Source organism: Hyla sarda, chromosome 3, assembly GCF_029499605.1.
Source record: "Hyla sarda isolate aHylSar1 chromosome 3, aHylSar1.hap1, whole genome shotgun sequence".
Taxonomy (NCBI): Eukaryota; Metazoa; Chordata; class Amphibia; order Anura; family Hylidae; genus Hyla; species Hyla sarda.
The window spans coordinates 28,510,128-28,533,987 of NC_079191.1; the positions used below are offsets into that span (position 1 = coordinate 28,510,128).

Genomic DNA, 23,860 nt, shown 5'->3' on the forward strand with positions numbered 1-23,860 from the left:
GTTTTTTGCGAGACCAGTTTTCCTTTGTAATGACATCACTCATTATATCATAAAATGTATGGCGCAACCAAAAAACACTATTTTTGTGGGGAAATTAAAACGAAAAACGCAATTTTGCTAATTTTGGAAGGTTTTGTTTTCACGCCGTACAATTTATGGTAAAAATGACATGTGTTCTTTATTCTGAGGTTCAATATGATTAAAATGATACCCATTATTATATACTTTTATATTATTGTTGCGCTTAAAAAAAATCACAAACTTTTTAACCAAATTAGTACGTTTATAATCCCTTTATTTTGATGACCTCTAACTTTTTTATTTTTCCGTATAAGTGGCGGTATGGGGGCTCATTTTTTGCGCCATGATCTTTACTTTTTTTTGATACCACATTTGCATATAAAAAACTTTTAATACATTTTTTATAATTTTTTTTAATAAAATGTATTAAAAAAGTAGGAATTTTGGACTTTTTTTTTTTTTTTCGTTCACGCCGTTCACCGTACGGGATCATTAACATTTTATTTTAATAGTTCGGACATTTACGGACGCGGCGATACCAAATATGTCTATAAAAATGTTTTTTACGCTTTTTGGGGGTAAAATAGTAAAAAACGGACGTTTTACTTTTTTATTGGGGGAGGGGATTTTTCACTTTTTTTTTACTTTTACTTTTACATTTATTTACATTTTTTTTACTCTTAAATAGTCCCCATAGGGGACTATTCATAGCAATACCATGATTGCTAATACTGATCTGTTCTATGTATAGGACATAGAACAGATCAGTATTATCGGTCATCTCCTGCTCTGGTCTGCTCGATCACAGACCAGAGCAGGAGACACCGGGAGCTGGACGGAGGAAGGAGAGAGGACCTCCGTCCGGCGTTCTGAATGATCGGATCCCCGCAGCAGCGCTGCGGGCGATCCGATCGTTCATTTAAATCGCGAACTGCCGCAGATGCCGGGATCTGTATTGATCCCGGCACCTGAGGGGTTAATGGCGGACGCCCGCGAGATCGCGGGCGTCGGCCATTGCCGGCGGGTCCCTGGCTGCGATCAGCAGCCGGGATCAGCCGCGCATGACACGGGCATCGCTCCGATGCCCGCGGTTATGCACAGGACGTAAATGTACGTCCTGGTGCGTTAAGTACCACCTCACCAGGACGTACATTTACGTCCTGCGTCCTTAAGGGGTTAAAGGGGGTACTCCACTGGAAAACATTTTTTTTTTTAAATGAACTGGTGCCAGAAAGTTAAACAGATTTGTAAAGTACAAAAAGGAGTATTGAAGAGGCTCTAATCAGGCTAGCAACCTATAGACCTGAGCTGCCCAAATGACACCTATACTCACGGTATCAGATAATTGGCTAAATGAGAAGAAGAAATTGGGGCTCAGGGTCGTGAATATTGGAACAATGATATTTTATTAATAGTAATAAAAATAAAATGTGCGTTGTGTTCTGTGACTCACAGGGCCCTTGTGGGTCAGCAGGGACACAAGATGGCATACAATGTGATGCAATTACAATAAATGAGATAGCAAAAAGGTATTAATAATAATAATAATAAAATAGTCCTTTAAAATAGATAAATGAGAAAAATGATGGTACAAAAAGAATATTAAAAATAGGTAAAAAATTTGTAAAAAAAATGTGACCACACCCTTGTAATGGGTCTGACCTGGATGTGATACTGTACAGTTTTAGATTCAGCGGTTACTCTTTTTATCACTGTTCCTTATGCTATATAATCCAGGTATTTATACAGTCTGCGGCTCCCCGATCTGGGAATATAAGATACAGCACTAGCTCCGTAGAATGATAGTTTGTATGTGCACTGAGATAGTCTGTATCTATTATATCAATAGGTATGTCATACCTTGCTGTGTGCGCTGCACTGATCGCTGTCCACGTCCTGACTCTCTGGGCAGAGAGAACGCTACTGGAGACTCGGCCGTCTTGCAGGTTCGCAGCGCGGGTGATGGTGGGCTCCGGTTAGGTGGACTGCAGTGCTTCTCCTGTGCTCGGCAGTTGCAGATACCATCAGCGTCCTTGTGTCAGGATGGCGCGTCATAGGCTGATTGACAGGTTCGGTAAGTTTTTGCAGAGATATTCCGATATTGTGCTGTATCCTATTGTAAGAATTGGTGGCGGACGCAATTGTATTATGGCTGGTCCCCCATAGGACCTTTCTTCAGCAGGTAAACATACATGTTTTGGGGGTCAATGAAGTATATATATATATATATATATATATATATATATATATATCTTAGACTCCTCCTCCTAGTGAAGGACATCACATCCAGTTTGGAAAAAAAAAATATTAAAATGTGAAAATGTGAAAAATGTACCAACAGTGTGCAGGCTTGGGGAGCTGATAGTGACATAAATTTATATCTAATTATAGAGATTATGATACTTTCAAAAATGGATACAAAGATTAATTATATGAATAATTTCAATGCATCAGAGAATAATGACAAGACATTATATATGTATGTATATTGGATATGCATATAACAATATTCATGTAATAATATTGATGACTCAGATCGTTCTTTTGCCTACATACCTATATAGTGCAATACTGTTTAAGGCAAGGAATAGTATGTTACATTGGTATAGAATAAAAGCCAGATTTATGTAATAGAATAAAATGAGCAATTGATGACATCTTAAATTACATAAAATTACATAATATTACATAAAAAATTTACTGAAACCAGCAGTTGGGATAGTAACTGTAAATCTTGATCGGTGCTTGGGTCATATCGGTGTAGAATCGAGGGGAGGTCCCAACCAAGGGCTTGTCAGAATGCTGGGAACACAGCCTAACGCCGACGAGCAATTAAAAGGCAAAACACCCTAGTCCAGGAAACCGAATACTTCCAACTCACTGTTTAATCCTTTGGGTGCCAGGGAGCCGAATTTGAATATCTTCCTAGACTGGACATTTTGCTCATATAGTTGTGTGGTGATCGCCTTGAGGGTGTAAGTGGTGGTCGGGATGTTGTTGTGTGTGTTATAAAGGGTGTTATTAACCCTTGTCAGTCATGACGCCAGGGTGAGGGTTAAATGCTGAGTGTATTGGCCTATCGCCACCCTTCCCAAGGACAATAGGTGCTTGTAGAATAAACTATTGTCCACAACCAGAGCATCACTGAAAACTTGCATAAACTTTACTGAAGATTTTCTGTAGCATGCAAACATAAGAACAGTCTTTGTAACAGAGTCTATTAACAGCTTGGCTGAGATTGACCGTTGGTTGGGACTTTTAGTAAGTTCTTCAACTTGTAGGAATTTAGTATGCGCAGATCCGCTGGTTTTAGGGATATATTAAGGTCCAGGGTCCTTGCGAATAATTGCGGAGAATTTAGAATAACTCACTGTGCTATTCAGCCGAGGCCGCAAGGCTTTGGCCTAAGAATTGTCGTTGAAAGTTGCAGAGGTCCTACCTCGTTCAGTGAAAGCAACCCAAGAGAGAGAATAATGGCCGCAGCTCCCTTATATAGGCAGGGGCTGGCCATTCTAGGATTGGTCCATGCCATATGTCAATCAGCCTCACAAAGCATTGTGGGTATCACATGGCCTATGAACCTCCAAAGGTCCTTTGCATTAACCATAGAGACTAAACCTCGTCACGTGAACTGCAGGTCCTGCGACGCTAGCGCAAGGTAAGTACACTTTTATATACATTTATACACATTTACCTTTACAATATACTCACTATCTAGGGGGTGACTGTCCCACTGAGTCCAAACCAGCTCAAACTACTCAATAAAGGCCTCAAGTTTGCACCCAGCCAACTACTGGACACATTCAGAGTCTTTATTGGAATAGAAAACTTATTTTAAATTTGAAACAGATTATTATTTACAAATCAATGGAACCACCATGGGCACTAAATTCGCCCCCAGCTATGCCAATTTGTTCATGGCAAATTGGGAGAGCACCACCATTAATCCACAGCTGGGCGGTGATCTGGTTTCATGGCACCGTTATATAGATGATATCTTTTTTATATGATGTGGCACAAAATCCAACCTAGACAATATTATAGAATCTATTAACGGTAATAATTTTAACCTTAAATTCACCCCCAATATTAGCTCAACATCCGTTAAATTTTTAGATTTACTAATCATGACCAACATGGACAAACTCATATGTAGTACATACCACAAGTCTGTGGCCAAAAATAGATTCATACTCCACTCAAGCTGTCATCTCCCTCAATGGCTAGAGAACAGTCCCAATAGTCAATTCTGTAGACTAAAAAGGAAATGTACTAATAATGATCATTTTGAAATTGTATCAACTTACCAATATATTACAAAAGTACACAACCTAGACAGATCCAAATTTTTTACCCCTAAAGAATCAAATACACCAACGGAAGTAGACAAAGATCATCAAAAACTAATCATTCCTTTCAATACACAGCACCACAAAATAGAAGCCATTATCAAGAAATATTGGCCGTTGCTCTGCGAAGATAAAACACTGAGTGAATTCCTTCCAGACAAACCTTCCATTATTTACACCAGGGCCCCAAACTTGGGCATCAGAATAGCACCCACAGTTTGTACAACAAACTCTAACACTAAACTCTCATCTACCTTAGTTGATTTTAAAGGATTTTTCAGAAGTGGACAATGTCCCAATTGTAAAGTTACACAATTCGATAAGAGAACCCTTGAAGTCAAATGCACTGTAAATAATTTTCTACATGAAATCAATGATTTCCTAAACTGTGCAAGTAAGGGGGTAATTTACATAATCCAACGCCCCTGAAACAAACAATATACAGGTTGAACCTCACGAGCCCTCAAAACTCTAATAGCACAGATTCAACATTAACCCCTTACACAGTTTTTTTTTTTATGGGAAAAGGGCGATGATTCAAACTTTTATGAGGGAAGGGGTGAAATGACCTTTGTTAACTGTTTTTTTTTTTTCACTTATTTTTTTTTTGCAGTGCTATAGCTCCCCATAGGGAGCTATAACACAGCACACACTGATCTTTTACCCTGATCCCTGCAAAGCCATAGCTTTGCATGGATCAATGAGATAGGGGCTCGATTTCTCAAGCCTGTAGCTCAGGCTTGGAGCAATCAAACGCCGATTGGACACGACGAAGCATGGTAAGGGGGTCTCTGCTCGTGTCCGAGCTGATCGGGACATCATGCTTTTATCACGATAGTCCCGATCAGCCCGACTGAGCTGCCAGGAGGCATTTACTTTCATTTTTAGACGCGGCGATCAACTTTGATCGCCACGTCTAAAGGGTTAATAGCGCTCAGCACAACGATCGGTGCCACACGCTATTAGCTTAGGGTCCCGGCTATCATTAGCAGCCGGGACTGACCGGTGTGACCCCGTTTTAAACACCGGGACCAGGCGAGGGGCGTACAGGTATGCCCTTTGTCCTGAAGGAGTTAAAAAACTAAATGGAAATTTCATGCATGGGCAGGGAAGGAGTACTCGCTAGCTCACCCGCACCCCTGTCCCTGCCTACTTGTCCGCCTATCCTAAACGATAGGCCGGCAACTGGTCGACAATCCGTTCCAAAATAAGTCAAATGTCAACAGAATAAAATACAATCCTGTCCGTAGTCAGGAGCAACAGGGATACACGCAACTAACAAAGACAAACTAAAAATGCACACATAAAGTCGATGTCAGTCAAACCGTGTCAAGCCAGGAGTGGGAAGAGGTGCCGGATCGCTATAACCAAAGAGAAGTAAGATATGAAGCCAGAAGTCAAGTTGCCGGGTATACAATGCAATAAGGGATTGCTAGCTACTCAGGTAATGAACAAATTTCACAGGCATCCTCCCAGTGTCTGAAACCTGGTAATATAGGGAGATGCACATGTGTTCAATCAGTAGCCAGCGTAACCCGGCAACCTAGCAAACAACACATTGTCAGCACCTATTAACCCCGCTGGTGCTGACAGAAAAACACCCACTATTGGCACATTTAAAAAATGTCATCAAGGGAACCCCAACAACCATAGATACACAGCATTCCAGTTGGTCCAACAAGATTGGCGAGGAGGCAACTATATAAGCAAAATGTCCAGGACCGAATATAGGAAGATATTCGAATTTGGCTCCCTGGCACCCAAAGGATTAAACAGTGAATTGGAAGTATTCAGTTTCCTGGCCTAGGGGGGTGGTCCTGTAGGCTGTGTTCCCAGCACTCAGACGAGCCCTTGGTTGGGAACTCTCCTCGATTCCTCACCGATATGACCCAAGCACCGATCAAGATTTACAGTTAGTATCCCAACTGCAGTTTTCAGTTTCAGTAGATTTTATGTAATTTTATGTAATTTAAGATGTCATCAATTGTTCATTTTATTCTATTGCATAAATCTGGCTATCCACTAAATATTCATCTGTAGCATCTCAATCCTAGGTGTTATCTCTCATGCCCATTATTACATACACACAGACATGTGATATACACTATGTACCCTATGTTTATAAATGTATGTAAATTTATATAAATTTCTCTATACCGATTTAGCATACTGTTCCTTGCCTTAAACAGTACTGCACTATATAGGTATGTAGGCAAAAGAACAATCTGAGTCATGAATATTATTACATTAATATTATTATATGCATATCAAATATGCATACATATATAATGTCTTGTCATTATTCCCTGATGCATTGAAATTATTAATATAATTAATCTTTGTATCCATTTTTGAAAGTATACTCATCTCTATAATTACTTAGCACTGCTTGACAAAGGCCTTGTGAGAAGGCTGAAACGTCGCAACCTCTGATGTTTTGGTGAATAAAGCCACACATTAGTCACTTATATCCTGGAGTGCTGCTGTCTTTCTACATATACTTTTGGGACTTGGGACCGAGTCAATCAGCTAGCAACACAGTTAACCCGGTTGTGCTGCCCGCTTTTCTTTCCTCGTCTCTATAATTAGATATAAATGTATGTCACTATCAGCTCCCCAAGCCTGCACACCGTTGGTAAATTTTTTAAATTTTCACTTTTTTTTTTTAAACTGGATGTGGCATCCTTCACAAAGAGGAGGAGTCTAAGATATATATACTTCATTGAATGACTCCCAAAACATGCATGTTTAGCTGCTGAAGAAAGGTTCTATGGGGGACCTGAAACGCGCCCAGCCATAATACAAGTGCGACTACCACCAATTCTAACAATAGGATACAGCACGATATCAGACTATATCTGCCAAAACTTACCGAACCTGTCAATCAGCCTATGACACTGTCCACCATCCTGACACAAGGACGCTGCTGGTATCTGCAACTGCCGAGCACAGGAGAAACACTGCAGTCCTCCTAACTGGAGCCCACCATCACCTGCGCTGCGAACCTGCGAGACGGCCGAGTCTCCAGTAGCGCTCTCTCTGCCCAGAGAGCCAGGACGTGGACAGCGTTCAGCGTAGCGCACACAGCAAGGTATGACATACCTATTGATATAATAGATACAGACTATCTCAGTGCACATACAAACTATCATTGTACGGAGCTAGTGCTGTATCTTATATCCCCAGATCAGGGAGCCGCAGACTGTATAAATATCTGGATTATATAGCATAAGGAACACTGATAAAAAGAGTAACCGCTGAATCTAAAACTGTACAGTATCACATCCAGGTCAGACCCATTACAAGGGTGTGGTCACATTTTTTACAAATTTTTTATCTATTTTTAAAGGGGTACTCCGGTGGAAAACTTAGATTTTTTTAAATCAACTGGTGCCAGAAAGTTAAATAGATTTGTAAATTACTTCTATTAAAAAAATCTTAATCCTTCCAGTACTTATTAGCTGCTGAATACTACAGAGGAAATTCTTTTCTTTTTGGAACACAGAGCTCTCTGCTGAATCACGAGCACAGTGCTCTCTGCTGACATCACGAGCACAGTGCTCTCTGCTGACATCTCTGTCCATTTTAAGAACTGTCCAGAGTAGGAGAAAATCCCCATAGAAAACATATGCTGCTCTGGACAGTTCCTAAAATGGACAGATATGTCAGTAGAGAGCTCTATGCTCGTGATTCAGCAGAGCGCTCTGTGTTCCAAAAAGAAAAACATTTCCTCTGTAGTATTCAGCAGCTAATAAGTACTGGAAGGATTAAGATTTTTTAATAGAAGTAATATACAAATCTGTTTAACTTTCTGGCACCAGTACCATCATTTTTCTCATTTATCTATTACGTCCGTGGCCGGCTCCCGCGATGTAAAGCGGGGTCACGCCCGGCATATAACGGCATGTAACTGAAGCCGGGACCTGGGGTTAATAGCGCACAGCAGCGATCGCGGTGCCGCATGCTATGAACCCTTTAGACGCTGCATATCTAAAACGAAAGTAAAAGCTTCCCAGCTGCTCAGTGGGGCTGATCGGGACCAGCGCAATGAAAATGCAGTGTCCCGATAAGCTAGGATGCGAGCGGAGGGTCACTCACCTTCCTCCGGCGCGTCCAATCAGCGCTTGATTGCTCCAAGCCTGAGAATCAGGCTTGAGCAATCGACCGCCGATAACACTGATCAATGCAAAGCTATGGCTTTGCAGTGAACAGTGCTGGCAATCAGTGTACGCAATTGTATGTTCAATGATGTACGCGCCAAAAAATTCCAAAGTCCAAAATAGCGTATTTATATCATGAAAAAATAAATAAAAAGCAATAAAAAGTCCGATCAATACAAAAAATTGTACCAATAAAAACTTCAGAACACGGCGCAAAAAATGTGTCCTCATACCGCCCCATACGCAGAAAAATTAAAAAGTTATAGGGGTCAGAAGATGCCAATTTTAAATGTATACATTTTCCTGCATGTAGTTATGATTTTTTCCAGAAGTGCGACAAAATCAAACCTATATAAATAGGGGATCATTTTAATCGTATGGACCTACAGAATAAAGATAAGGTGTCATTTATACTGAAAAATGTACTGTGTAGAAACGGAAGCCCCCAAAAGTTAAAAAATTGCGTTTTTTCTTCAATTTTGTCGCACAATGATTTTCTTTCTTTCTACAGTCCACAGGAAGTTCTTTTTGTTTTTGAATTTCCTTTCTGTCTCACCACAGTGCTTTCTGCTGACACCTCTGTCCATTTTAGGAACTGTCCAGAGTAGGATAGGTTTGCTTTGGGGATTTACTCCTACTCTGGACAGTTCATAAAATGGACAGAGGTGTCAGCAGGGAGCACGATGGTCAGACATAAAGGAAATTCAAATGAAAAGAACTTCCTGTAGATCAATCAGCAGCTGATAAGTACTGAAAGTATTAAGATTTTTTAATAGAAGCAATATACAAATCTGTTTAACTTTCTAACACCAGTTGATTTAAAAAAAAATGTTTTCCACCTGCCACACTTATTTGCTGACTGCATGTTATACAGAGCTACCAAGCTCAGGGCTGTATAGTTGTACAAAAAGAACACACCAATATAGGGAATGGATCATCCCAACCAGAGTATATCTATAACCTACAATCTATGAGCTACATAAACACCCCCACATAACCCTTGTTAGCCAATTTATTAAAAAAATATATTAAAGGGGTATTCCAGGATTTTTTTTATTTGACTATGCTACAGGGGCTGTAAAGTTAGTGTATTTCACAATATAGTGTCTGTACCTGTGTGTGACGGTTTTCTCACAATTCTTATGGGATTTTCACCCCAATATTTATTTTCACCAGCATACAAAATGACTGTTGTCTCAGATTTTTCCCAGGTTGCAATGCGGCCGAGACCTGACATCACTAGTCAGCTGATGACAGGGAGCCTGTCTGCTTCAATGGGCGGAGCGATCGCTTGGTGGGAGAGATATTAATCTGCAACTAATGCAACAGCTGTAGGCTCCCTGATTGAAAACCACAGGTCTTTTGAATGGATGCAGCTCATTTATATTTCAATGTGTGGTGTGGCTGATGTGTGGGAGGGAGGAAAATGTAATTATGGGATTTGTAGGCAAAAGAAGGAAACTCAAACAGGAAATGTCAGTTCACAAAAAGCTAGTCACAATGTTATGGTAATCTCACAACATAGCCATTTAGCCCCAAGACAAGCGCAGATCCTTCCTAAGCATGTCCATTACTGTCTGCCAGGTACGTACTAAAATCACCTTATGGTGGAGAACCCCTTTAATGCTGATCATCAGTGTATTCCACAGGATACATGTATCTGAAATGACAAAAAAAGGAGAAAACACACACAAAAAAATGCTGTGTGGGAACACATCTTTACTTAACCATCCTGGTTCCTGGATGTACTGTATCTTCTTCTGTTGTTCTTCTTCTAGGAATCATGGTGTCATCCCCAGAGGCGGAGCTACAAAAGAAGAACCAGGCAAAAACCTGGACCGATTAGTGACTGTATGCCCACTGTACATAGTAAACAGCCATATCTTTAGCTCAAGGCGTTAAAGGAGAAATCAGGTGGAAGAGATTTTTTTTTTTTTCAAATCAACTAGTGTCAGAAAGTTATACAGATGTGTAAATGACTTCTATGTAAAAATCTTAATCCTTCAGGGGTCTGGAAATAAAAAATAAAAAAAAAATACTTGTCCAAGGGGCTAAAGTGGAACACAATCTACTTGTCCCTCAAGAAAATCCTCTTGTCCTGGTAGATAAAATAATTTCAACCAACATAGTACGATCCCCCCCACTAGACCACCAGGGATGGATATGAGATCCTTTAGACACTGCTGTCAATTTAGACAGCGATGATCTAATGGTTTAATAGCGGCCACGGAGATCGCAGTATGCCAGGATATTAGCGGAGGGAGAGCTGTAGCTCCTCTTACACCCGAGCCAAGACCAGATAAGTCTAGATGTAACTTTCTGATCACCTTATAAAACATTTCTCATATAAAATGACCAAAAATGAACAATTCTGGACAATTTTTTTACATTTACACCGTTCACCGTTCGATTTAATTAACATTATATTTTAATAGTCTGGACATTTCCACATGCAGCGATACCACTTATGTTTATTTTTGTACATTATTTTTATTTAAAGAAAATTGGAAACTTTTATTAGGAAAGGGGCTTATTCACATGTATACGCACTTTTTAAAATATTTTAATCACTATTTTTCAGTCTTCATAGGGACTTATATATGGAGTCTTTTGATTGGAAACCACTGAACATCGCTGTGTTACTGGGGGGGAGGGGGGTGTTCTGCTTCTCCAGTTTATATGGTGCATTTTATTTACTCTAATTTATGTGTCATTACGTTGCATTTAGTTAGTAGATAACTACAACACCCAGCATGCCCTGATACAGTCTATGGTTGTGTGGGTGTTGCAGCATGTTGCACTGTATAGTAGTACAGTTAAGGTTATTGTGTAACATGTTGGGAGTTGTAGTTTTGGTTCGTGTCAGCTGCAGAGCCATAGGCTGTCAAGGAATACTGGGTATTGCAGTTAGTAACTACAACACCCAGCATGCCCTGATGCAGCCTATGGCTCTGCAGCTGACCCGAACCAAAACTGCAACTCCCAGCATGTTACACTTTATAGTTCTACAGTTTAGGTTATAGTGTAACATGCTGGGAGTTGTAGTTTTGGCTCCGACGTGTTTGCGTGCATCCGTGGGGCTCTTGGTCGTCGGGCGAGTATGAAGGGGGCGGGATTCTGGGGGTGCAATTTAGTGTGGGTGTCAGTAGCCACTAAAAAAATAAATAATTAGATAGCACAACTGGCAGCAGCGCGCCCCCCCCCCTAATGCTTAACGTGTCAGTCCACCCCTATACAAAACATACATACACATATCATACATGCACCGGCCACTGCCCCCATATCATACACACACACACACACACCCCTGCCACTGCCCCCCCATATCATACATTACATATACACATCACACATACATAGACATCATACACACATCACACATACACTCACACTATACATACATACATACATACACACACACACACACCATACATTACATACATACACACATCACACATACACACATCATACACAGACATCATACACACATCACACATACACTCACACCATACATATACACACACCATACATTACATACATACACACATCACACATACACTCACACTATACATACATACATACATACACACACCATACATACATACATACACACATCACACATACACACATCATACACAGACATCATACACACATCACACATACACTCACACCATACATACACACACACCATACATTACATACATACACACATCACACATACACACATCATACACAGACATCATACACACATCACACATACACTCACACCATACATATACACACACCATACATTACATACATACACACATCACACATACACTCACACTATACATACATACATACATACACACACCATACATACATACATACACACATCACACATACACACATCATACACAGACATCATACACACATCACACATACATACACACCATACATACACACACACCATACATTACATACATACACACATCACACATACACACATCATACACAGACATCATACACACATCACACATACACTCACACCATACATATACACACACCATACATTACATACATACACACATCACACATACAGACATCATACACACATCACACATACACAGACATCATACACAGACATCATACACACATCACACATATACTCACACCATACATACACACATCACACATACACAGACATCATACACAGACATCATACACACATCACACATACACTCACACCATACATACACACATCACACATACACAGACATCATACACACATCACACATACACTCACACCATACATACATATACACACACCATACATTACATACATATACACATCACACATACACAGACATAATACACACATCACACATACATTCACACCATACATACATATACACATCACACATCACACATACACTCACACCATACATACATATACACATCACACATACACTCACACCATACATATACACCCAGGGCCATTTGAAGGAATTTGGGGGCCCCAAGCAAAATGGACATGGAGGCCCCCCCTTTGATGATCACGCCGGCGTTACTATGTCCTGACGCCGGCCCTTGAATTCTGGGAGCGCAACGTGAGTGAACGTCGATACGACGCACATTAGGTGCAGCAGAGTTCCCCCCACATTAGGTGCAGTAGAGTTCCCCCCACATTAGGTGCAGCAGTGTTCCCTACCCATACCCCCTGTCCAGACCCCCAACCCAGGGCCATTTTTTTGGTGGGAGTTTGACTGCTGAGACCCCCACCGATCACCTCGGTTAAAGTGGTTCTCCAGCTGTTGGAAAGCTACAACTCCCATCATGTCTGAGTCTCTGGCAATGAGAATTGTAGTTTTGTAACAGCTGGAGAGACACAGATTGGACACAGTTTTACCCATCATCACTGCAGAACTTACAAGTGACTACAGCTCTGATGGGACAGTCAGGAGAATACACAATGATATCAGTGACCTGAGTGACGCCTTCTGACTTGAGTGATATCTTCTCTGTTATCTTTTCTTCTTCATCTGGTCCAGAGACCAGGTCTTCCTCCAGCTCCATCTTCTCTGCAGAGTCTGACATCCAGACATCATTGGCTCCTCACCAGATCCTCATCCTCTGCATGAAGACAGTAATCATTATAACCTTGCCAGAAAGTGTACTCTAAATAATATACTGCCCCACACTGTACCCTGAATATAATGCTGCCACACACTGTACCCTGAATATAATGCTGCCACACAATGTACCCTGAATATAATCCTGCCACACACTGTACCCTAAATATAATACTGCTATACACAGTACCCACTAAATATAATACTACCACACACTGTACCCACTAAATATAATACTGCCATACACTGCACCCACTAACTATAATCCTGCTATTCACTGTACCCACTAAATATAATACTGCTATACACTGTACCCTAAATATAATACTGCTATACACTGTACCCTAAATATAATACTGCCCGACACTGTACCCTAAATAAAATACTGGCTCACACTGTACCCTGAATATAATACTGCTCCACACTGTATCCACTGAATACAATACTGCCACACATGCATGCACATCCTATATACATAAGCACCCCTCTTATACTGTGTCCTCATCACCCCCATAACCCCCCGCCAAACCTCTCCTCATCATTACAATAACTCCCCCCCCACCTCTCCTCATCACTATTATAACCGGGGGGGGGGGGGGGGGTTATGGGGGGGGGTGATGACGAGAGGTGCAGGGGGGGGCACCTCTCCTCACTCCCATAACACCCCCCCCTGCACCTCTCATGACCCCCATTACACCCCGCCTGCACCTCTCATGACCCCCATAACACCCCCGCCTGCACCTCTCATGACCCCCATAACACCCCCGCCTGCACCTCTCATGACCCCCATAACACCCCCGCCTGCACCTCTCATGACCCCCATAACACCCCCGCCTGCACCTCTCATGACCCTCATAACACCCTAGCCTGCACCTCTCATGACCCCCATAACACCCCGCCTGCACCTCTCATGACCCCCATAACACCCCCCCTGCACCTCTCATGACTCCCATAACAACCCCCCCTGCATCTCTCATGACCCCCATAACACCCCCCGTGCATCTCTCATGACCCCTATAACACCCCCCCTGCATCTCTCATGACCCCTATAACACCCCCCCTGCATCTCTCATGACCCCCATAACACCCCCCCTGCATCTCTCATGACCCCCATAACACACCCCCCTGCATCTCTCATGACCCCCATAACACCCCCTGCATCTCTCATGACCCCCATAACACCCCCCTGCATCTCTCATGACCCCCATAACACCCCCCCTGCATCTATCATGACCCCCATAACACCCCCCCTGCATCTCTCATGACCCCCATAACACCCCTGCATCTCTCATGACCCCCATACCACCCCCCCCCCCCACACACACACACACACACCTCTCATCACCATTGCAGTCCCCTAACCACCATACAATCCCCCACCCCCCGGGCCCCCCGCGCCAGTTTACTTACCCTGCCAGGGATCATTGCAGCGGCTTGAGTCTGCTGCTGCTCCTGTCACTGCACGGAGGATGCTGGAGGTTTGCGTGGGGATGTAGGCAGGGACAGGTCAGGTGATTGGCGTAGACGTGCGTGCCTGCGCGGGGAACGTGACGTCTCTACTCCAATCAGCCCCTGACCTGTCCGGTGCCGGCCCTGCTATGTTTCTTAAGGGGCCCGCGCCCTACAAAAAGGTAATTGAAATGTGCGGGCCCCCCGAAGTGCCCCGTCGCTACAGGACGGGCAAGCACCGGCTCTACTCGGGGCCCCCCAGCAATTGCTTGGTTTGCCGGTCCGGTAGCGACGGGCCTGTATACACCATACATACATACACAGATCACACATACACTCACACCATACATACATACACACATCACACATACACAGACATCATACACACATCACACATACACTCACACTATACATACATACATACAGCCAGCAGTGGTGAGGTGGCACGATCGCCCTGATTCAGTTTCCCGGCCGACCAATCAGGGTGCCTGCTGCGGGTGTCACTCCCGCAACCCGCTCCGCCCCTCTTCCGGAGGACGTGAGCGGGTGCGGGAAGAAGACCCCGGGAGCTGGGGACCCCGATCCCCGCGTCCCTGTTGGGATCGGGGCCCCAGGAGCGACGGCGGCGGCGGGACTGACCTGCGTGGCGTGGAGCAGCAGCAGCAGTAGGAGGTGAGTGACAGCCTCCTGCTGTTGCTTAGCAACAGCTCCCAGCATGCAAAAAGGGCATGCTGGGAGCTGTAGTTATGCAACAGCAGGAGGCAGACCACCACGACTCCCAGCATTCCCTTATGGGCATGCTGGGACTTATAGTTTTGCCACAGCTGGAGGCACATTTTTTCTATGGAAAAGTGTACCTTCAGCTGTTGTATAACTACAACTCCCAGCTTGCACAATCAGCTAAAGTGCATGCTGGGAGTTGTAGTGGTGCATCTGCTGGTTGCAAAACTACAACTCCCAGCATGCCCGTTGGCTGTCGGTGACTGCTGAGAGTTGTAGTTTTGCAACAGCTGAAGGCACACTGAGTTAAGTAGCAAACCAGTGTGTCTCCAGCTGTTGCATAACTATAATCCCCAGCATCCCCAGCCAAAGTAGTATGTCTCCAGCTGTTGCATAACTACAAGACCCAGCATGCCCTTCCGCTGTCCGTACATGCTGGGGGTTGTAGCTTTTGCAACAGCTGAAGGCACACTGGTTGCAAAACACTGAATTTGTTACCAAACTCGGTGTTTCACAACCAGTGTGCCTCCAGCTGTTTCAAAACTACAACTCCCAGCATGCACTGATAGACCGTACATGCTGGGAGTTGTAGTTTTGCAACAGCTGGATGTTCCCCCCCCCCCAATGTGAACGTACAGGGTACACTCACATGGGCGGAGGTTTACAGTAAGTATCCGGCTGCAAGTTTGAACTGCGGCAAATTTTCTGCTGCAGCTCAAACTGCCAGCGATAAACTACTGTGAACCCCCGCCCGTGTGACTGTACCCTAAAAACACTACACTACACTAACACACAATAAAATAAAAAGTAAAAAACACTACATATACACATACCCCTACACAGCCCCCCTCCCCTCCTCAATAAAAATGAAAAACTTCTGGTACGCCACTGTTTCCAAAATGGAGCCTCCAGTGGTTGCAAAACTACAACTCCCAGCATGCACTGATAGACCGTACATGCTGGGAGTTGTAGTTTTGCAACAGCTGGATGTTCCCCCCCCCCCCCCAATGTGAACGTACAGGGTACACTCACATGGGCGGAGGATTACAGTAAGTATCCGGCTGCAAGTTTGAGCTGCGGCAAATTTTCTGCCGCAGCTCAAACTGCCAGCGAGAAACTACTGTCAACCCCCGCCTGTGTGACTGTACCCTAAAAACACTACACTAACACACAATAAAATAAAAAGTAAAAAACACTACATATACACATACCCCTATACAGCCCCCCTCCCCAATAAAAATGAAAAATGTCTGGTACGCCACTGTTTCCAAAACAGAGCCTCCAGCTGTTGCAAAACAACTACTCCCAGTATTGCCAGATAGCCACTGACTGTCTAGGCATGCTGGGAGTTTTACAACAGCTGGAGGCACCCTGTTTGGGAATCACTGGCGTAGAATACCCCTATGTCCACCCCTATGCAAGTCCCTAATTTAGGCCTCAAATGCACATGGCGCTATCACTTTGGAGCCCTGTCGTGTTTCAAGGCAACAGTTTAGGGTCACATATGGGGTATCGCCGTACTCGGGAGAAATTGTGTTACAAATTTTGGGGGTATTTTCTGCTATTACCCTTTTTAAAAATGTAAAATTTTGGGGAAAACAAGCATTTTAGGTAAAAAATTTTTTTTTTTTTTTTTACATATACAAAAGTCGTGAAACACCTGTAGGGTATTAAGGTTCACATTACCCCTTGTTACATTCCCCGAGGGGTCTAGTTTCCAAAATGGTATGCCATGTGTTTTTTTGCTGTTCTGGCACCATAGGGGCTTCCTAAATGCGGCATGCCCCCAGAGAAAAATTTGCTTTCAAAAAGCCAAATGTGACTCCTTCTCTTCTGAGACCTGTAGTGCGCCAGCAGAGCACTTTTCACCCCCATATGGGGTATTTTCTGAATCAGGAGAAATTGGTCTTCAAATTTTGGGGGGTATTTTCTGCTATTACCCTTTTCAAAAATGTAAAATTTTTGGGAAACCAAGCATTTTAGGTAAAACATTTTTTTTCTTTACATATGCAAAAGTCGTGAATCATCTGTGGGGTATTAAGGTTCACTTTACCCCTTGTTATGTTCCCTGAGGGGTCTAGTTTCCAAAATAGTATGCCATGTGGTTTTTTTTGCTGTCCTGGCACCATAGGGGCTTCCTAAAGGTGACATGCCCCCCAAAAATCATTTGTCGCTCCTTCCCTTCTGAGCCCTCTACTGCGCCCGCCGAACACTTTACATAGACATATGAGGTATGTGCTTACTCGAGAGAAATTGGGTTTCAAATACAAGTAAAAATTTTCTCCTTTTTACCCCTTGCAAAAATTGAAAAATTGGGTCTACAAGAACATGCGAGTGTAAAAATTTTGTGAAAAATTGAAAAATTGCTGCTGAACTTTGAAGCCTCTGGTGTCTTCCAAAAGTAAAAACTCATAAATTTTATGATGCAAACATAAAGTAGACATATTGTATATGTGAACCCAAAAAAAATATATTTTGAATATCCATTTTCCTTACAAGCAGAGAGCTTCAAAGTTAGAAAAATGCAAAATTTTCATTTTTTTTCATCAAATTTGGGGATTTTTCACCAAGAAAGGATGCAAGTTACCACAAAATGTTACCACTAAGTTAAAGTAGAATATGTCACGAAAAAACAATCTCGGAATCAGAATGATAACTAAAAGCATTCCAGAGTTATTAATGTTTAAAGTGACAGTGGTCAGATTTGCAAAAAACAATCTTGTCCTTAAGGTGTAAAATGGCCTGGTCCTTAAGGGGTTAAAGAAAAAAAGCTTGCCAGCGGAGTTCCCCTTTTATGCAGTGGTGCCCACCTAGGGGGTCCTCCAGCTGTTGCAAAACCCACGGACTGATAGATTTCAGCCATTTGAATACTGTAGTATTTAGTTGCTTTAAAGAAAAAAAGCTTGCCAGTGGAGTTCCCCTTTTAAGCAGTGGTCCCTAACCAGGGTGCCTCCAGCTGTTGCAAAACACATGGACTGATATATTTCAGCCATTTGAATACTGTAGTAGTTAGTTGCTTTAAAGAAAAAAAGCTTGTCAGCGGAGTTCCCCTTTTATGCAGTGGTCCCCAACCAGGGTGCCTCCAGCTGTTGCAAAACACACGGACTGATATATTTCAGCCCTTTGAATACTGTAGTAGTTAGTTGCTTGAAGGAACTTAAGTTTGATTCTGGAGTAACCCCTTTTAACCAGCGGTTTCCTCCTAACCAGGGTGCCTCCAGCTGTTGCAAAACCCACGGACTGATAGATTTCAGCCATTTGAATATTGTAGTATTTAGTTGCTTTAAAGAAAAAAAGCTTGCCAGCGGAGTTCCCCTTTTAAGCAGTGGTCCCTAACCAGGGTGCCTCCAGCTGTTGCAAAACACACGGACTGATATATTTCAGCCATTTGAATACTGTAGTAGTTAGTTGCTTTAAAGAAAAAAAGCTTGCCAGCGGAGTTCCCCTTTTATGCAGTGGTCCCCAACCAGGGTGCCTCCAGCTGTTGCAAAACACAAGGACTGATATTTTTCAGCCCTTTGAATACTGTAGTAGTTAGTTGCTTGAAGGAACTTAAGTTTGATTCTGGAGTACCCCTTTTAACCAGCGGTTTCCTCCTAACCAGGGTGCCTGCTGACTGACTCACAGGGTCAAAATTTACTGCAATGTTAAAGTATAGGGGGCGGATCGAACTTCACATATGTTCGCCCGGCGATGCGAACACGAACATGCAAAATTCGCCGGGAACTGTTTGCCGGCGAACAATTCGTGACATCTCTAGTCAGGAACTGTCCAGAGCAGCATAAGTTTGCAATGGGGATTTTCTCCTGCTCTGGACAGTTCCTGACATGGGCATCAGGTAACAGCAGAGAGCACTGTGGACAAGACAAAAAATGAATTCAAAAGAATGAATTTTCTCTGTAGCATACAGCTGCTAATAAGTTCTGGAAGGATAAAGATTTTTAATAGAAGTAATTTACAAATCTGCTTAACTTTCTGGAACCAGTTCATAAAAAAAAAAATAATAATAATTCTACCGGAGTACCCATTTAATATAATTTACTATAATTTTTTAATTAGCATTTTCCCATTCTAGGAAAGCCCTTTGGCGACTTCACCAGTATAATTGGTGCTGTGACCAATATCATTGTGGCCATACTGCTCAGTAAAAGATATGACTACGAAGATCCGACCATACTGAGGCTTATGCACTTAGTCAATGAGAATGTAAAACTTTTAGGAAGCCCGTGGGTCAGGGTAAGTCGGAAAATCATTTTATTTTATTTTAGTTTTTGCTTCAACCCTGTGTTTTTGTGTGTTTATCCAGGAATAGAAAAACAGAGCAAATTTCTTTCAAAAGCAGCTCTCCGTCTGTCCCCAGGTTGTGTGTGGTATGACAACCTGGCTCCATTCATTTCAACTGAACTGAAATGCAGAACCCCACCCAACCTGGAGACAGACGGGGAGAATTTTATGAAATAAATTAGCTCTGTTTTTCTATTCCTGGATAACCCCTTTATAACAATTCTATGGAAGTTTTGTGGTTACTATTTTACTACAGTTTTTTGCCAATTCTCTTCGAAGATACTTCTTGGCAGCCTTTAAGACAGTGTTTCCTAACCAGAGTGTCTAAAGTTGTTGCAAAACTACAACTCCCAGCAAGCCCAGACAGCCTATGACTGTCCGGGCATGCTGGGAGTTGTCGTTTTTCAACAGCTGGAGGCACCCTGGTTAGGAAAACATTGCTTTAAGTTAATGCTTTCTGGGGGGGAGAACGCATAACATATTCTTCCTTTTATTTTGGGGGGGGAGGGGGTGGTGATTTTGCATGATTTTTTTTTTTACAGAATTTTTGAAACTTTAAAATAAGTTACAATATATTATCATATTTCTTGGATGCACTAAAGATAAATAAATAAATAAATAAATAAATAAATAAAACTAAGCTTTTTTTCTATTTATTTAAGCTGTACAACAGTTTTCCAGGCCTGATGGATCGGCTTCCTGGACCTCACAAGACAATTTTTAAAAACACTGAAGAATATCAAGGTTTTATCAGAAGGACCTTTACAAAATATAAGACAGAGCTAGATGTGAATGACCAGAGGAACCTTATCGATACCTTCTTATTCAAACAACAAGAGGTACCATTCATTTTTCACTGACTAATATGAACTTCAAGAAATTTTGGGAAATTACATGAATCTGTGCATTTACATAAGTAGAATAAAATGTATCCTACATAAAGTCTATAAGAAGTTTAAGAGAAACACAGATGTGTCCAGCCATTATCCATCATAAGGTGATTTTAGTACTTACCTGCAGGACAGTAATGGACATGCTTACAAAGGATCCGTGCCTGTCTTGGAGCTAATTGCCAGTGTCCTGAGTCCCCCATAACTCTGCTGCTTTTATTTTGTAAAATTTTATTTCTTCTTGGAGTTCCCTCCCTCCAACTACAAGTCCCAGGATCCCTTGTTTTTAAGTGTGATGTCACTTTTCTCCCTCCCACACATCAGCCAATCCACCTATTGAAGCACACCTATGAAAATTCCCTGAAGCCCTGTGGAGAATGATCTCCTCCATACCCGGCACTCTCTCTGTCCATTGAAGCAGACAGGCTCCCTTTAAACACCTGACTGGTGATGTAATGTCTCAGACTGCACTGCAACCTGGGAAAACCGGATACAACATTAATTTTGCATGCTGTTAAAAATAAACATTGGGGCACAGATTACGAAGGCTCCGTGCCTGTCTTGGGGCTAATTGGCAGTGTCCTGAGTCCCCCATAACTCTGCTGCTTTTATTTTGTAAAATTTTATTTCTTCTTGGAGTTCCCTCCCTCCAACTACAAGTCCCAGGATCCCTTGTTTTTAAGTGTGATGTCACTTTTCTCCCTCCCACACATCAGCCAAGCCACCTATTGAAGCACACCTAGGAAAATTCCCTGCAGCCCTGTGGAGAATGATATCCTCCACACCCAGCACTCTCTCTGTCCATTGAAGCAGATAGGCTCCCTTTCAACACCTGACTGATGATGTAATGTCTCAGACTGCACTGCAACCTGGGAAAACCGGAGACAACACTCATTTTGCATACTGTTAAAAATAAATATTGGGGCACATATTACATAAGAATTGTGAGACCACCATGAAACACAGGTACAGACACTATATTATAAACTAAGCTAACTTTAAAGGGGTACTCCACTGGAAAACATTTATTTTTTTATCCAACTGGTGCCAGAAAGTTAAACAGATTTGTAAATTACTTCTATTTTAAATTGTTAACCCTTCCAGTACTTATCACCTGCTGTATGCTCCACAGGAAGTTCTTTTCTTTTGAATTTCCTTTCTGTCTGACCACAGTGCTCTCTGTCCATTTTAGGAACTGTGGTCAGACAGAAAGTAAATTCAAAAAGAAAAGAACTTCCCGTGGAGCATACAGAAGCTGATAAGTACAGGAAGGATTAAGATTTTTTTAATAAAAGTAATTGACAAATCTGTTTAACTTTGATTTAAAAAAAAGTTTACCAGGGGAGTACCCCTTTAAAACCTCTGTAGCTTAGTCAAATAAAAACAATTCCTGGAATATCCCTATAAATAATTGTGACATGCAAGCAAAACTGGTTGCAGTTCACATAAAAACTACTGGGTGACCATGATTAAACACATAGCAGGGAATTTATTAAAGGGGTACTCCAGTGGAATTTTTTTTATTTTTTTTTATGAACTGGTGACAGAAAGTTAAACTGATTTGTAAATCACTTCTATTAAAAAATCTTAATCCTTCCAGTACTTATCAGCTGCTGTATCATATAGAGGAAGTTCATTTCTTTTCAGTCTGACCACAGTGCTCTCTGCTGACACCTATGTCCATGTCAGGAACTGTCCAGAGCAGGATAGGTTTGCTATGGGGATTTATTTCTGCTCTGGATAGTTCCTGACATGGACAGAGGTGTCAGCTGGGAGCACTAAATTCAAAAAAATTTACTTCCTCTTTGTTATACAGCAGCTGATAAGTACTGGAAGGATTAAGATTTTTAACCTCTTAAGGACATAGGGGGACATGTATCATTGCATTTAGACCATTTTTCCCGTCTACAAATTTTGCGCAATTGCGCTTTTTTTGCATAGAGCTGCGTTTTTTTTGGTGGACAGTTTTCTAAAGTTGTCACCAGTTTGGTCTACAGTACACCAACTAATCCAGTGGACTGGTATTTATCAATTGCGCAAAAAAAAAGTAGATGGTTTTTTTTGCGCAATTGCGCTTTTTTGCAAGAAAAGTAGTCTAAACCTAAGAGTGCTAGCAAGGACTCGTAGAAAATGGCAGACGGTGGAAGATGCAGGTGGGGGATGCAGGAGCCGTCTCTCAGCACTGCAGTACTACAACTACTCCCATCATGGGACAGAATCTGTCCCATAATGGGAGTAGTTGTAGTACCGGAGCGCTGAGAGACGTACATCCCTTGTCTGCGGGACTCTATTGTGACTGTTAGGACTACTACTCCCATCATGGACAGACTCTGTCCATGATGGGAGTTGTAGTCCTGGGACTGAAGGACAGATCGCAGCAGGTCATTCTCCAGAGACCCGCTGCGATCTGCATTTATTAACTTAAAAACCCGGCGGTATATGCGGCTCCACTGCGCTGCCGCCGGCTCCCGTATACAGATGTCACGATTCATAATCCCCGCCTCCGGGAGAGCTCCTGTCTTCTGGCGGGGATTATGGATTGTGACAGGTCTATACAGGGGAGCGAGTGGAGCCGCTTCTACAGTACTGTATATAATTGTTATGTGTACTGCCCCCCCCCCCAGACTAATAGTGACCCCTTCTACAGTATATAATTGTTATGTGTACTGCCCCCCCCCCCAGACTAATACTGACCCCTTCTACAGTATATAATTGTTATGTGTACTGTACCCCCCCCCCAGACTAATAGTGACCCCTTCTACAGTATATAATTGTTATGTGTACTGTACCCCCCCCCCCAGACTAATACTGACCCCTTCTACAGTATATAATTGTTATGTGTACTGTACCCCCCCCCCCCCAGACTAATACTGACC

At 42.4% G+C, this 23,860-nt stretch overlaps 1 protein-coding gene across 2 annotated transcripts in view; it reads left to right on the forward strand.

Moving 5' to 3' along the window:
• Nucleotides 1–23,860, forward strand: part of LOC130361221 (cytochrome P450 2K4-like) — a 50,951-nt gene that overhangs the window by 17,779 nt on the left and 9,312 nt on the right. For both annotated transcript variants that reach the window (XM_056563962.1, XM_056563960.1), the window contains exons 5-6: nt 19,886–20,046; nt 20,757–20,933. In XM_056563962.1, the coding sequence (XP_056419937.1) occupies nt 19,886–20,046; nt 20,757–20,933 (338 nt within the window). The remainder of the gene's footprint in view (nt 1–19,885; nt 20,047–20,756; nt 20,934–23,860) is intronic.